Raw genomic sequence first — 16904 nt, 5'->3', positions numbered from 1 at the left:
AATATTTTAATTTTGATTAAGTCCATTTACCCGATTTTTCTTTTGCTGCTTGTGCTTTTGGTGATATAATTTGAGACCCCTGCTAAATTCAAGGTGATGATGATTTGTCCCTATGCTTTCTTCTAAGAGTTCTGTAGTTTTAACTCTTCCATTTAGGTCGTTGATTGATTTTTAAATTAATTGGGATATATGGTATGACGTAAGGGACCACCTTTATGCTTTTATATATGTGGTTATCCAGTTGTTCCAACATCATTGTTGAAAAGACTATTCTTTCCTCCATTGAATGGTTTTGACACCCTTGTCAAAAATCATGGCCAGGTGTGGTGGCTCACACCTGTAATCTCAGCACTTTGGGAGGCTGAGGTGGGTGGATCACCTGAGGTCAGGAGTTCAAGACCAGCCTACCCAACATGGTGAAACCTTGTCTCTACTAAAAATACAAAATTAGCCAGCTATGGTGGCGCATGCCTGTATTCCCAGCTATTTGGGAGGCTGAGGCAGGAGAATCAGTTGAACCCAGGAGGTGGAGGTTGCAGTGAGCCGAGATCGTGACATTGAACTCCAGCCTGGGCCAAAAGAATGAAACTCTGTCTCAAAACAAAACACAACAAAACAATCAACTGACCATAGATATATGGGTTTATTTCTGGAATCTCAATTTAAATCCATTGATCTAGGTGTCTATCCTTATGATTTAGCTACTGTAGCTTTGCAAAAAATTTTTAAATTGGATAGTGTGAGTCTTCTAATTTTGTGCTTCTATTTCAAGATTGTTTTGGTATTCAGGGTCTCTTGCAGTTTTATATGAATTATAGGATCACCCTGTCCATTTCTGCAGAAATGATAATTAAAATTTTTACAGGGATTGCACTGAATCCATAGATCAATTTAGGGAGTACTGACATTCTAACAATAATGTCTCCCAATCCATGAACATGGGATGTCTTTTGATTTATTTATTTAACTTATGCTTTATAGTTTTCAGCATCTAAGTCTTGCACCTCCTTGATTAAATTTATTCCTAAGTATTTAAATCTTTCTGATGCTTTTGTAAATGGAATTGTTTTCTTAATTTCCTTTTCAGATTGTTCATTGCTAGGATATAGACATAACAACTGATTTTCATATATTGATTTTGTTTCTCACAATTTTGTCAATACTTTCATTAGCTCTAATAGTTTCTTTGTGGATTAAGATTTTCTACAAATAAGATTATGCCATCTGTGAATGGAGATAGTTTTACTTCTTCCTTTCCAATTCAGATGCCATGTAAAATTTTTCTTGCCTAACTGCACTGACTAGAACCTCCAGTACACCATGTAACACAGAAGTACAAGTGCAGACATCCTGCCTTTTTTCTGATGGTGGAGGGAAATCTTTCAGTCTTTCATCAGTAAGTATGCATTTAGCTGTAGATTTTTCAGATGCAGATGTTCTTGAGGAAGTTTTCTTCCATTCCTAGTTTTTTAAAGTTTTCATCATAAAATGGTGTTGGATTTTGTCAGATCTTTTTCTACATCAATTGAGATGGTCATGTAGTTCTTGTCTTTTGGTCTATTAATGTGGAGTATTACATTAATTGATTTCCATATATTTATCATGATGGGGAATTTTGTCAAATGTTTTTTCTACATCAGTTGAGATAATCATGTGGTTTCTTTCTTCATTCTGTTAATGTGCTGTACTACATTGACTGATTTTCATATGTTGAACCATTCTTGCATCCATGAATAAATGCCACTTTGTCAGGGTGTATAACATTTTTAATATGTTGCTGTATTTGGGGTGCTATTATCTTGTTCTCAGCTATGATTTCTTCAAGTATTCTTTCTGCCCTTTCTCTCTCTTCTTTGGGACTCCTATAAAGCACAGATTGATATGCTTGATAGCATCCTTCAGTTCTCTCAGACTCTGGTCATTTCTTTACTCCTTAATTTTTCCTGCTCCTTGAATTGGGTAATCTCAATTGACTTAAATGAAATTCACTGGTCTTGCTTCTGTCGGCTTAAATCTGCTTGCTGCTGAACCCCTATGATAAATTTTTCATTTTAGTTATGCTTTTCAATTCTGGAATTTCTATTTCGTTCCTTTTAATTATTTCTTCCTCTTTACTGATATTCTGTAATGGTGAGATACCATTATCATGGGTTCCTTTACCTCCTTGATCATATTTAAAATAGTTGATTTAAATTTTGTATCTATTAATCCGAAGTCTAGGCTTCACAGGGGCAGCTTTTATTAATTTATTTTCTTTTTATTTTTTGAGACAGGGTGTCTTTATGTTACCCAGGCTGGTCTCAAACTCCTGAGCTCAAGTGATCCTTCTGCCTTGGTCTCCCAAAGTGCTGGAACTACAGGTATAAGCTACCACACCCAGCCTAATTTCTTTTCTTTCCTATGTATGGGCTATGTTTTCTTGTTTCTTTGCATGCCTTGTAATTTTTTGTTGAAAACTGGAAATTTTAAATACTATACTCTGACAACCCTAGAAATACAATTTTCTCTACTCCCTAGGATTTGTTGTTGCTGCTTTTGCAGTTGTTTAGTGACTTTTCTGAACCCATTTTATGAAATCTATATTATTTGTCATGTGTGACCAGTGTGACATGTGTGCTATTTTAGCCTTGTGGTCAGTTGGTGATTTGATAGAGATTTCCTTAAACACCTGGGACCAAAACCAAACAAAACACAAAAAGTAAAAATGATTTGCAAATGGGCTCTGTGTGGGTGCTAGGGCACACCTTCACATTCAGTCAAACAGTTTACAACTCTGCCTTAGCTTTCACCTCCTACTTGTGCAGAACATGAAGGTTAGGTAGACTTGAGAGCTTAGGACTTTCGCAAGTCTTTTCTGAACATGTCCCCAGCTCTGGCTGTGTGTGGGGCCTTGATTCCCAGAAATGTGTGGGAGCTTTTCAGAGTCTTTATTCCTCAAAGTATCTAATTCCCCAGACTTTGCTCACAAGCTTTCTGGTTTGTCTACTGTTTGTCCTTCCTGTTATCCCTTGCCCCAGGCAGCAGCAGCTAATGCATTTGCCTTTAAATGTTTTTAACAAATGATCCAGAGTGTAGTTATGTCAGTTCTGGGAGAGTTTTGAAGTTGAAGACTCTCTTCTTTCAGTAAGCTGAAATAAAGCCCTTTGAGCTAGTGCTTCAGGTAGCCAACAGACAGGTCAAAACAAACGACCACAGTTCCTTGAAAATAAGGTCCATTCAACTTCCTCTGGTACTAGAAACCTATCCCTGGAATGTACTCTGTTGTCTTCAAGACTGCCACTGAGCTAGGGAGTGAGGGATGGGGCCAGGATAAATAAAACACTACAAAGCTTCCTTAGAGAGATTTGGGTGTTTTTTCTCCTTGATTAAGCATTCACTAGGTTACTGTAAACTTTTGATTAGTTTCCAGAGTTTTAATAAAGTTGATCCTGACAGTTTCTGCCAGCTTATTATTTTGGCATCCTTTAACTCTGCCATTTTTGCTCCACCTTGGGAAGGTCTTCTTAATAAGGATAACATATATACTGGGGGGAGAAGGTTCAGGGAATAACTCTAAATTTACATTATTCAGGAAGCATTCCTTGATAAACCCCAACTGGAACCATATTTTCACTCTTGGTATTTATTTAGTCTGCATTAGATTAGTATTTATTGATCTGTTCCTTGTAAAGATTAAGTTGCTTTATGATTTTACATTTTGCCTTTTCAAAATATAAAAAGTTCAAAACTATAAAAAAATGCTGCTAACATGGAAAAAAATAAACTTGATAGAGCTATGTTTTACTTATTTTTAATCCCCTTCTCATGGCTTCAAGTCCATTAACAACTAAAGTACTCAAGATTGAATGCTTCAAGTGAATGATTCAAATGAAAAAATCAAAACAGGTGCATGGTATATTAGTATTTTAATACCCTTTTAACTATAAAGTATTATCACCATTCTCCATGAACATTCTCCACTTTGAAAAGTACTTCTAGCATAATTTCTATTCAAAAGCATATATAGATTTACAATTTCAGAAGCAAAATACAGATGTTGGCAAACACTGAAATTTTTATTAAATATCTATAACATGCAAAAGGGAAATGACTAATGACTCCAAGTGTCTTAGGAACAGACAAAAGGAGATATAAAAATCATTTGTCTTGGTTTCCTTCAAAATAAATTTATTTTCCATATATTTCAAACTTACTCATTGTTCAATTCTAAAGCTTGATAGGCTGCTTTGATTCGAGCTGGAGGATTTCTTTCCCTCCAGGCCTTCTGCATAACTGTAGAAAAAATATGTCATAAAATGGATGAGATGGTAAACAAATAATCTGCAAAATATATGAAGAATAAGCTAGTGGCGTAAACAAAGCTTTAAATAACATATTCTTAAACATACAAAACAATAAACTAGGTTATTAGTTCACTTTATCCATATGAGAAATTTATATTAAATTTGGAAGCTTCACATAAAATAAAAATATATTATTTCTCTGATTTATTTGAACAATATATAGGGTACTTAAACAAGTTAATTATATCATTATTATATATAAACATTTATATATCTAAATGCTTGTTAACAATGAGTTTAAGTGAGATCACATTATAATCAATATGAAATATTACAGTTCTACTTTTATCATTCTGAAAAGGTTTTATGGAACTGCAAAAAATAAAAATATACAAAAACTTAAAAACAAAGTCTTTGTCTAATGAATGATTCACTCTACGAAGAATGTATGGGATTGCATTTTGTGTAAAAGGGGAAAAAAAATGAATTAATTAGAATATAGTACCACTAGAAAATGTCAGCCTCTATCAGGATTCAGCAAAGGCCTGAGTTAGGATTTCTTTGGAATATTAATTTTGCTACCAATTTACTGTACCAAAATGAAGACTTCACAGTAAGTAAAGTTTTCTTTAATTAAATAAGCAAACAAATAACCTAGACTCAGAAGACTAACTGGCCCATTTCAAGTTTGATAAGAAAAATATAGAACCTGGCCCGGCGCGGTGGCTCAAGCCTGTAATCCCAGCACTTTGGGAGGCCGAGGCGGGCGGATCACGAGGTCAGGAAATCGAGACCCTCCTGGCTAACGCGGTGAAACTCCGTCTCTACTAAAAATACAAAAAACTAGCCGGGCGCGGTGGCGGGAGCCTGTAGTCCCAGCTACTCGGAGGCTGAGGCGGGAGAATGGCTGGAACCCGGGAGGCGGAGCTTGCAGTGAGCCGAGATCGCGCCACTGCACTCCAGCCTGGGCGACACAGTGAGACTCCGTCTCAAAAAAAAAAAAAAAAAAAGAAAAATATAGAACCTATCAGTGTTGCTTTTGGAACAAAACCTGCAACCGTCCAGGAAGAATAATATGAAAAATGTTTGAATTTTCCTTTGGAAATAAAATATTAGTCTTGGCTTAGAAAAGGAGTCAATATATTCCACTTGTATAACAAAAATACATTTCTTATATCAAACATGTCACCAGCTAGCTGACACCTAATGCTTCCTGAACTTGACAAACTGATGTAAGTCAGTACCCATTTGATACTGGCCAGTTAAAGAACATCATTCTGCTGCAACATTAAATATTACATTAAAATAATGCATAATATTAGACTTGTAATTTTTGATGATAGGCTGTCTTCTATGAGTTATATGATATTTACAAGTCAAATTTTAACACTGAATTTGTATTAACATTTTAAATTGTTATTTGGTACTCTAGTATATTAAATACACATCCTAATTTATCTAACCAATTCCCTTTGGATGGACAATTAAGTATACTAAATTTTTTGGTAATACAAAACATTGTGATAACAATCTTTCAGTATGTGTCTTTTCATAACTAATTAAATACTTCCTTTCTAGTAGAATAGCTGGCTAAAATATGTATATTTTAAAAGATTCTGGATATGTAACAAGTTTGGAAAGTTAAGAAAAAAAAAAAGATTCCAGATATATACCCTCCAAACTCCACAATAAGACTGTTTTGATTTACACTTTTTCAGGCTGTGTAACACAGTATAATCAATCTTTGCTAATTTAACAACTTAACACAGTATTACCAATCTTTGCTAATTTAATATCTGAAACTTATCTCATTTTCATTTGTGTTTTTTTAAATTTCCAGTGAGGTTGTCTAATTCACCTTTAAATATTTATCTTATTCTTTTGTTTCCAAATGCTCTACCTAGCCTCTCAAGAGTATTCTTCAAAACCAAAGTAGTCCTAAGCCTAAGCGGAAAGGAGAAATAAAGTTGATGGGGGGAAAATGTATATTTTTTTTCTAAAATAAGGCTTAGGAGTAATTTAAAACAAAATGCTGATTTGGTATTCAATTGTCCTCTTTAAGGGCTCTTGATATGCTGAATATAATTAACATAAGCAATTAGCAATTCACTCAAATTTATCTATTTTTCAAGTTAAATAACATTCTAATATGCTAACAAGCACAAAACAGATCAGCAGTTATCGTAAGACCAGGGGTCATAAATGTAAATGCCTACAAATGCCAGGCATTAAACATAAATGAGTGGACTGAAAGCATATTCACTGTCTAAAGGGGAGAGCCACAACTCAGTTTCATCTTATTACTGTCAAGTGTAAATTCAGGTTCAATTTTGCCCCATTTTTCAACCTTCAAAAGGCATAAATTCAGATTTTAATGTAAAATCTCCTGATTTTTAAATGCTGAAGAAAAAAATCCAAAAACCAATACTGGGCCCTTCTGGATATGTTTTTTCTCTGCCCTAGATAAATTAATAGAATAAGAACAAAATCTAATTTAGTTATTACTGATGACAGTAAGTCAAGAGAAATTTGCCACATCACATATATACACATTTGTATTTTTGAAAATAAAACTACTGATATAAATCATGACCTTTATGTGAGGGTCTGAAAAGATTAATATGGAATCAACAGTCTGTTTCTGAAGATCATTCACAGACACACTCTGTCCGACTTGAGTTCAGCCTTTAGCTGGGGTTAGACACACCTCTATAGAAGTACATAAAACTTTGCAAGGACCAAATGGGATACACGGTTTTAAGAAAATCAACTTCTAAAGCTTCAACTTGGTCACTCTTTCCTATAACTGATCTACCAAAGAATGTTTCTCTGGTTTCCCTATCCTACCTAACCACTATTCCTATACTCGCTCCCCGCAAAGATATGTTCCTTTCTCTTATTTTACAAAAACACACACACACACACAAAAGGCTTACTTCTTACTCATCCTGAATCTTAACAAGGTGTACTGCCCTATAGTGTAAAAATCTCCAGGTGCCAAAGGGACAATTCAAAGTTTGGGTTGGGGGCAGCCATGTTTAATCAAGGCATCCTATAATAGTATTCCTGCCTTTTATTTATTTAACAGTGAAGCTTGGCATTGGAAAGAAAGTATTCTGGCCCTGTATTCAAGTATATTACAGAATGAAGAAGGGAAAGATAACAATTTTTAATAGTTCCATTAGTACCCCTCCTTACTTACTATCAAAGAACGGATTGCTCCTAAGGGAAGGTCCCCTCACATCAAGGCAAAGCAGGCATTAGCAAGGAGTAAGAAATGCAGTGAAGCCTTATTTTGGCCAAGTGGTAAGTTCTAGGCAAAGTTCCAAGACACAGCTATCTTTCTATCTTAGAATCTGAATTCAGAAGATAGATGGTTGTCATGGGGAGGCATATAAATATGTTTATTTAAATTGAAAAATGAAGTCAGACTTCTCTGTCAGAAAGTAAATATGATTTGGTTGATAGAACTGACAATGAGAACTCACCCAGTCAATTAGATTATATACAAAACCTTCCACAAAATTTAAAGAGCTAAATATGTAGCTCTAAGGATTTGACAGAAATATAATTAAGGCACATCATAATACTTAGAACCTTACAGTCAAATGCAATTCAAATTTTTAAAAATTACATTAGAATGTTTTATTGTAGAAAAGGATGGAAGTGTGATACCAGACTCTACAGCATGAAACAATGATAATAGGCGGGCGCGGTGGCTCAAGCCTGTAATCCCAGCACTTTGGGAGGCCGAGGCGGGCGGATCACGAGGTCAGGAGATCGAGACCATCCTGGCTAACACGGTGAAACCCCGTCTCTACTAAAAATACAAAAACCTAGCCGGGCGAGGTGGCGGGCGCCTGTAGTCCAGCTACTCGGGAGGCTGAGGCAGGAGAATGGCGTAAACCCGGGAGGCGGAGCTTGCAGTGAGCTGAGATCCGGCCACTGCACTCCAGCCTGGGCGACAGAGCGAGACTCCGTCTCAAAAAAAAAAAAAAAAAAAAAAAAAAACAATGATAATAAAATTACATAGGGATGTAAAACAGGTATGTGTTCAAGAAGAAAAAAGACAAAATTTACTACTGTTAAAGAGCATTTGGTAAGCTGGGTGCAGTGGCTCACGCCTGTAATCTCAGCACTTTGGAAGACCAAGTTGGGGGGCGGTGGATCACCTGAGGTTGGGAGTTCAAGACCATCCTGACCAACGTGGAGAAACCCTGTCTCTACTAAAAATACAAAATTAGCCAGGCGTAGTGGCGCATGCCTGTAATCCCAGGTACTCAGGAGGATGAGGCAGGAGAATCGTTTGAACCCGGGAGGTAGAGGTTGTGGTGAGCCGAGATTGCGCCATTGCACTCCAGCCTAGGCAACAAAAGCGAAAGTTGGTCTCAAAAAAAAAAAAAAAGAGAGAGAGAGAATTTGTTTACATATTGTTTTGTTTGGTTGTTTTTTTTAGATAAAGGGTCTCTGTCCCTCAGGCTGCAGTGCAGGGGTGCCATTGTAGCTTACTGCAGCCTCAACCTTCTAGGCTCAAGAGATCCACCCACCTCAGCCTCTCAAGTAGCTGGGACTACAGGCGTGCACCACCACACCTGATTAATTTTAAAACTTTTTTGTAGGGATGGGGTCTTACTGTGTTGCCCAGGCTGACAAACTCCTAGACTCATGGGATGCTCCTACCTTGGCCTCCCAAAGTGCTGGGATTACAGGCATGAGCCACTGTCCTTGGCCTATTCATGTATTTTTCAATGGATTGTAGTGGGCATTAAATAATTTGATTTCATAACACACATTGAAATATAGGGTATACTATTATTTTTAAATGTCTGTATTTTGCACTATGTCAAAAATTACATTCTCTATGATTATTTAACTTTATGATGTCAACTTAAAAATGTGTGAAGGGACACATTCTTTTTCAAAATTCTTCTAGGAGATATTCAAATAAAAATGTTTTAATACCACACCTTCAGTAGATAGCCACGAATGCTATTTTAAAAGCCTGCTGGTATTTGCAATTCAGTGTCACTCTGTGAGAGGGGCTGTGAGAGAAAGGGTGTGAGACCTAACTTCCAGAATCACTCAACCCTTAAAGTTAACATACAGCACTGATATTGTACTGCTGTTATTTCCCCAACACCTATCCTTTTGCCATTAATATAAACATTAAGCATATAAACATAAATCTATTCTTTTTACTCCTTTGTTTGCAATTAAATCATTTTATATAACCATACCAAAGATCCTTGGGTTTCCTATATCCACTCTTAATGTATTTAATCTAGCAAAGATAAATCACTATGAACTCATTTTAATGCAGGAAACTGGCTGTTTTTCAGACCCTTCAGTGATTTTGTGGTGGGTAGAAGCAGTAATAGTGTAGTGGTTAACAGCCAGTCTTGAGTTTGAAACATGGTTTTATCATTATTAGCTATGTGATTAAAGGCATATTACTTGATCCCCCTTTGCTTCAGTTCCTTTATTGTTAAAATGGGGCTCATAATACTACCTATCTCATAAAGTGACTGGGAAGATTACATTTCTATAAATTGCTCAGAATAGTGCCTGGCACATAGTAAGCCTAGACAAGTATTGGCTATTATTAGTGAAATTGCTTAAGACCTCTGTGACATCTAGGTTATTCAATCATTCATACTTTTTTTTTTTTTTGAGACGGAGTCTCACTGTGTCGCCCAGGCTAGAGTGCAATGGCCCAATCTCGGCTTACTGCAAATTCCACCTCCAGGATTCAAGTGATTCTCCCACCTCAGTCTCCCAAGTAGCTGGGATTACAGACACCCACCATCATACCCAGCTAATTTTGATATTTTTGTAGAGACGGGGTTTTATCATGTTGACCAGGCTGGTCTCGAACTCCTGACCTCAGGTGATCCACCCACCTTGGCCTCCCAAAGTGCTGGGATTAAAGGCGTGAGCCACCGTGCCCAGCCCATTCATACTTTCCTCAAAGAATAAATATTAATATTTACATTACACCAGGCAATGTGCTGGATAATAGAGATTCAAAGATGAAGGGAATATAGTCCCTGCTGTCCAAAAGTTCATACCCTAGTAGCAAAGACAAACATGAAAGCAATATAACATTAACAAATAAATGTTTGTGGCTGAATAAATTAAAGTTACTTCATAGAGGTTTGGACTAAGTAGTATAGAATTGCAGAAAACAAAATGTTTAATTCTGTGACAAGGGATCCCAGAGAGGGCTTTCTAGAAAATGTGACTTTTAATTTGGATAATGAAGGATAAAAAGTAACTCATCAGATAGATAAGGAGGGTGAGTTCATTCAAACTAGAAGAAAAATTGTGATAAAGATCCCAGACCAGGGTGTAGCGGTTCATATCTGTAATCCTAACGTTTCGTAATGAGTTTGAGGTTACTTGGAGCTATGACTGCACCACTGCACTCCAGCCTGGACGACAGAGTGAAATCAATCAATCAACCAGCCCTGTCTTTAAGCCATATAATTGAGAGTCTCAATACTCCCTTCTATAGATAAGCACTTGGAGAAAACGAAAGACATAAATTTCTATGATCTTCTACCACTTTATATGCATCTCTAACTCACAACTAAAACAAAATATACTCCGGTTTTCTCTACATGCCATTCTCCAATGTTTATACATTGACCTGTTATTTTATTTTATGTCTAATTGCAGGTGTTCATTTCCCAGACGGAAACAGGGTACACTGTTTTCTGAAAAAGTAGTTGTCGTATTTGATCTGAAAGGTTTTTGAAGTAGTTAAAGAAATATGAAATATTTTAAATTCTTTATAAGGAAAAGCAGTGTATCAACCTAGCTTATAGTCATAATTTAATCTGAGATTCTTATCAATAATATAAACAACTCAAAGCCAAATAACTAAATAACTGTGTACATTATAATGAACAACTCTAAAGAACTTTTCAAATCATCTTCATGATCACTGTTTATACTATGAACAGATATGATACATACCTGTGTCTGAAGGACGTAAAAAATCTGTGTCACAGGTGAAAAAGGTCTGATGGTCCTGAGCTGATAGGTTCATGTCATAGTATGTAAGTGGCTCTTTACCAGTCACCCAAGTGTATCTTCACCAAAACACCACAAAATATTTAAATTTAACATGAGAGAGCATCTATCTGCTATAACAAACACTACTTAAATTCAAAAATATACTGCTACACATTTGGATGTTTTAAAATCTTACAATCAGTAAAACAAAAGATAACCTCACAGACTACTTAGAGTATGATTATAAAACATCAAAGACCAAACAGAAAAATAATATTCAATAAACAACTGCTTTTGAAAATTGAATTGGGCTGGGTGCCGTGGCTCATGCCTATAATCTCAGTGCTTTAGGAGGCTGAGGCTGGTAAATCACTTGAGACCTGGAGTTTGAGACCAGCCTGGGCAACATAGTGAGGCCTGTCTCTACCAGCTACTGGGGAGGCTGAAGCTGAAGGATCACTTGAGCCCAAGAGCTCAAGACCAGCCTGAGCAATATAGCAAGATCTTGTCTCTATTTTTTAACTTAAAAAAAAAAAAAGAAGACTCAGTAAAACGAAAATTAAGGATTGGTAATTGGGACACAAAATGAAGCCTGAAATGGAGCTAACATATGAAATGTATACCCAGAAGTTATACTTTTACATTAAGAGAAAATAATCATTCAAAAGAAGCATAAGAATTCCTGATACTAAGAAATTTATCCTAGGCCAGGCACAGTGGCTCACACCTTAATCCTTGGCACTTTGGGAGGCTGAGGCAGGAGGATCACTTGGGGTCAGGAGTTTGAGACCAGCCTGGCCAATATGGTAAAACCCTGTTTCTCCTAAAAATACAAAAATTAGCCGGATGTGGTATGGGTTGCCTGTGATTCCAGCTACTTGGGAGGGAGGCTGAGGCAGGAGAATCACTTGAACCCGGGAGGAGGAGATTGCAGTGAACCAAGATCATGCCACTGCACTCCAGCTTGGGTGACAGAGAGAGACTCAGTCTCAAGAAAAAAATTTTTATATATATACACACACACACATTTCTTTTTAAGATCTTCAGGAAATGGAAACTGTATAATACAACAAATAGCTTCAAACTTTGATTAAACACAGTAAGAGATTCAAGGACCTGTTTCTTACAGGTATCCCTTAATATAGGCTAATGGCATCTTTCATAAAAGCCTAGCTTTCACTTCACAGGATGTCACTATCTTACACTATCAAGTCTTTAAGCACAGGAGCCATTGCTTAGTCATTTTTTTATCTCCATCATTTTGCACAGTGCCTGTACATGGTAGAAACATAATGTTTCTTATTCAATAAGTTAAATAGCATGCCCCATTCTACTTCTAGGTAAAATACAGCACTCCTCTAAATAAAAGTAAAGTATCTTTGCTCATAAGTTTCAAAAGATGTTTTCTCATTTAGAGTTAAAAACCAGAAGAGAAATGGATACAGTAGTAAAAATAGGAAGTGGCAATATGAAATCAATATAAAAATATAGTACCCTCTACTGTTGCACAATTTACATTCAGAGTGATATTTTCTAATGTATCCTCAAATTTTGAAATTTAGCAATCATGCACAGGAATATGCCAACACTGGTAATTTTTTCTTAATGCCACAAATTCTTTGAAAAAGGCTTTTTTATAAACCAGGGGCCTAATATATACTTACACATATATAATATACACTTATACATATCACAAATACTTATATGTATTATAAACCAGGAGCCTAATATATACTTACACATATCACCAACATATAGTTTGATGCAACGTTTCTTATGATTATCAAATTAAACACAGGTTATGTGTGGTAGTTCATGCCTGTAATTCCAGTGATTTGCAAGGCCAAGGTAGGAGTATTACTTGAGCCCAGAAGTTTGGGATGAACCTGGGCAACATAGAAAGACCCCTGTCTACCAAAATTTTTTTTGAGATGGAGTTTCGTTCTTGTCGCCTGGGCTGGAGCGCGATGGCGTCATCTCAGCTCACTGCAACTGTTGCCTCCTGGGTTCAAGTGATTCTCCTGCCTCAGCCTCCCAAAGTGCTGGGATTACAGGCGTGAGCCACCACACCCGGCCTCTACCAAAAATTTTAAAAAATTAGCTGGATGTGGGTTCTGCCTATGGAGTAGCCATTCTTTTATTCCTTTACTTTCTTAATAAACTTGTTTTCACTTAAAAAAAAAAAAAAGTAGCTGGATGTGGTGGCATGTGCCTATAGTCCCAGCTACTTGGGAGACTGAGGCAGGAGAACTGCTTGAGCCCAGGAGGTCAAGGCTGCAGCTAGCTATGATCGCGCTACTGCACTCCAGCCTGAGTGACAGAGCAAGACTCTATCTCTAAAAAAATTTAATTAAAAAAAAAAAGTAAACAGTCAAGATGCTGCCAATTAAACTGTGGACTAATCATTTTTACCTTATTATAGATCAGTATCTCCTGCTAGAACAGCTGTAATATATTTATAAAGACAAATGATTTTGTAAATACCTTCACTCTAGAACCAATGCCCTACTTATGCTGAAAGCAAAATGTAATACCTCCTATATTCTGCTCCTCTGAAAAGATTTAGAGGGTTTCTCCATACCTTACATTCTGAAAAACAAAGGAGAAAAAGGGGGAAAAAAGAGACACTTTAAAATCTTCACTTAACCAATATCTATCATCTACCCACTGTAGGCTAAGCGCGGTGCTAGCCACAGATGATACAAAGATGAATAAAGCATGCTTTCAAAAAACAGAATTAAATCTAGTCATTTCCATATTTCTGTCTCCATAGCATTTAGTTCATAATTCAATTATAGTACTTACCATATTACAATATGATTATCTGCTTGGTTTTGTTTCCCCTTTAAAATATGAAGTCTTAAAACTTTGCTTATTTTTCTATCCCTATAACCAAGCACAGCCTCTGGAACTGACTTGCTTAACTGAATTAAACATAGTACGAGAGTTGTCATGTAAATGGCCTGAACTCTGATAACAGATATGTTTTGTTCTTTTTTTTGAGATGGAGTCTCACTCTGTCACCCAGGCTAGAGTGCAGTGGTGCAATCTCGGCTCACTGCAAGCTCCACCTCCTGGGTTCATGCCAGACACATTTTGTTCTAAGAAAAAAAAAAAAAGCATTAAATTTGTTTTGGGGAAATCAGGGTAGGCTTTAGAAAGGGGGTGACATTTGAACTGACGCTGAATCACTGTAAAAAATGAGAGTAAGGTTGCAAAATGAAGAACATCTGAAGCAGAGGAAGTGTCATAAAACCATACAGCATGGTTAGGCTAGAGTACAGGGTCAGGAGTGGGAGGGAGAACTGTAAATGGGGTTAGAAAACAGATTGGAAAAGGCCAGGCACAGTGGCTCACGTCTGTAATCCCAGCACTTTGGGAGAGTGAGGTGGGCAGATCACCTGAGGTCAGTAGTTCAAGACCAGCCTAGCCAATATAATGAAACCCCAGTTCTACTAAAAATACAAAATTAGCGGGCATGGTGGTGCGTGCCTCTAATCCCAGGTACTCAGGAGGCTGAGACTGAGACAGAAGAATTTCTTAAACCTGGGAGGCGGAGGTTGCAGTGGATGGAGATCGCACCATTGCACTCCAGCCTGGGCGACGAGAGCAAAACTCCATCTCAAAAAAAAAAAATAAAAGAAAACAGACTGGAAGAAATTGATGAAGGACCGTATGTACTATAGAAAAGAGTTTAGAGGCCGGGCGCAGTGGCTCATGCCTGTAATCCCAGCACTTTGGGAGGCTGAGGTGGGCGGATCACGAGATCAGGAGATCGAGACCATCCTGGCTAACATGGTGAAACCCAGTCTCTACTACAAATACAAAAAATTAGCCGGGCGTGGTGGTGGGCGCCTGTAGTCCCAGCTACTCGGGAGGCTGAGGCAGGAGAATGGCATGAACCTGGGAGGCGGAGCTTGCAGTGAGCCAAGATCATGCCACTGCACTCCAGCCTGGGCAACAGAGCGGGACTCCGTCTCAAAAAAAAAAAAAAAGAAAAGAGTTTAGATATCATTCTTGGTCATCAAAGGTTTATAAGCAGAAAAATAACAAATACCAGATCTTTGTTTAGATCAGCAGTTCTCAAAGTATAATTCATGGAACTGCAAAGTAACAATTCTTCAAAATAAATTCTAAGACATTATTTGCCTTTTTAATGTGTGTACTTGAACTCAGATGCATGACCCTGAGAATAAGGGTGTCCTTAAATTTTGTACCCCAGGCACCTGCCTCACTTGTCTTACTTGTCCTGCAAAATTGAACTGGTGATGAAAAGTCAATGATGGGTAAAACTGCTAGTACATTAGCATGAGTCAAGACAATGACACCAAACTGTACTAGCAGTCATTGGATTCTTCACTTCCACATCCTTACAGTAAAAATAAGGCAAATTTCTTTTAAACATTATAGCAGGTATGATGGTTGTCTCTAGTAAAGCCATTTGTGAGAACTGGCCCCTTTTGTAATGAAACACCACTTTTACTTGAAAGAGCCACACACAAACTTACAGTTATTTAGATGGGTACCTGGCAGATATTTTCTTAAAAATGAACTGAGTCTGTCAAGATCAAGGAAGAAAATGAAAGTATTTGCTGCCAGTGATAAAATTTGAGCTTTCAAGTACATACTGAAATTTCTTTAAATGTGTGTCTGCTACTGTGAGCCTGGCAAATTTCACAATAAAGACTTTTCTATGAGAATGAGGGTGATATTAACAAATGAGATTTTTCGTATTATGCAATAAAATGGATCATGATATGGATATGATATGTATAGCTCAGTGAACAAGTATTTTCCAAACAACCAATGAACAATATAAAATTATGCATAAGTAAAAGATCCATTCAAAATGTTAAGATATACCAATAGATTTTCACATAACAGAGCATGCAAAGTTCAGATTTTACACCACAACTAAACTTTCAGAAAAGTACTCATAGAAAGTTTTAGTGTAGTATCAAAAAAAGGTATCCACAATTTTCTGAGAAGACTATTAAAATACTCCTCCCCTTTTCAATTACACATCTGTGTGAAGCCAGGTTTTCTTCATATACTTCAATCGAACACCATTTCACAACAGACAACGGAGAATAAGCTGTCTTCTATTAACTGAACCTTTTCTTGTTGTGGGAAATATAATTATTTTTCACAACGTGTGTATTAGCTCAGGCTGCCATAACAAAATACCATTGACTGTGTGGCTTAACATAAATTTATTTTCTCACAATTCTGGAGGCTAGAAGTTTGAGATCAGGGTACCTGCAGGGTACCAGCACGGCTGAGTACTGGTGAGGCTGAATTCTTGCTGTGTTCTCACAAGGAAGAGAGAGCTGTCTCATCAGATCAGGTTTCTACTCATAGTTTATCTTAATTACTACCTGAAGCCCTATTTTCAATAGTCATATGGGGAATTAGGGGTTCAAACTTGGAAGGCAGAGGTTACAGTGAGCCAACATGGTGCTACTGCACTTCAGCCTGGGCAACAGAGCGAGACTCCATCTCAAAATAAATAAATAAAAATACATTAATTCTCCCCCAAAAGTCTTAACTCATTCCAGCATCAATTCTGAAATCTAAAGGCCAAAGTTTCATCTGAATATTATC

General features: G+C 37.0%; 1 protein-coding gene across 1 annotated transcript in view; it reads right to left on the bottom strand.

The window, feature by feature from the left end:
• ST7L (suppression of tumorigenicity 7 like) overlaps positions 1–16904 on the bottom strand; it is a 98908-nt gene that overhangs the window by 65829 nt on the left and 16175 nt on the right. The window contains 3 exon segments of the mRNA XM_033200083.1: positions 4194–4272; positions 11262–11377; positions 13835–13889. Of these exon segments, the coding sequence (XP_033055974.1) occupies positions 4194–4272; positions 11262–11377; positions 13835–13889 (250 nt within the window).

The sequence above is a fragment of the Trachypithecus francoisi genome, unplaced genomic scaffold, assembly GCF_009764315.1.
Source record: "Trachypithecus francoisi isolate TF-2019V2 unplaced genomic scaffold, Tfra_2.0 Lachesis_group5, whole genome shotgun sequence".
NCBI lineage: Eukaryota > Metazoa > Chordata > Mammalia > Primates > Cercopithecidae > Trachypithecus > Trachypithecus francoisi.
The sequence above is the reverse complement of the archived record's forward strand: the minus strand, read 5'-3'. Positions and strand labels throughout refer to the sequence as shown.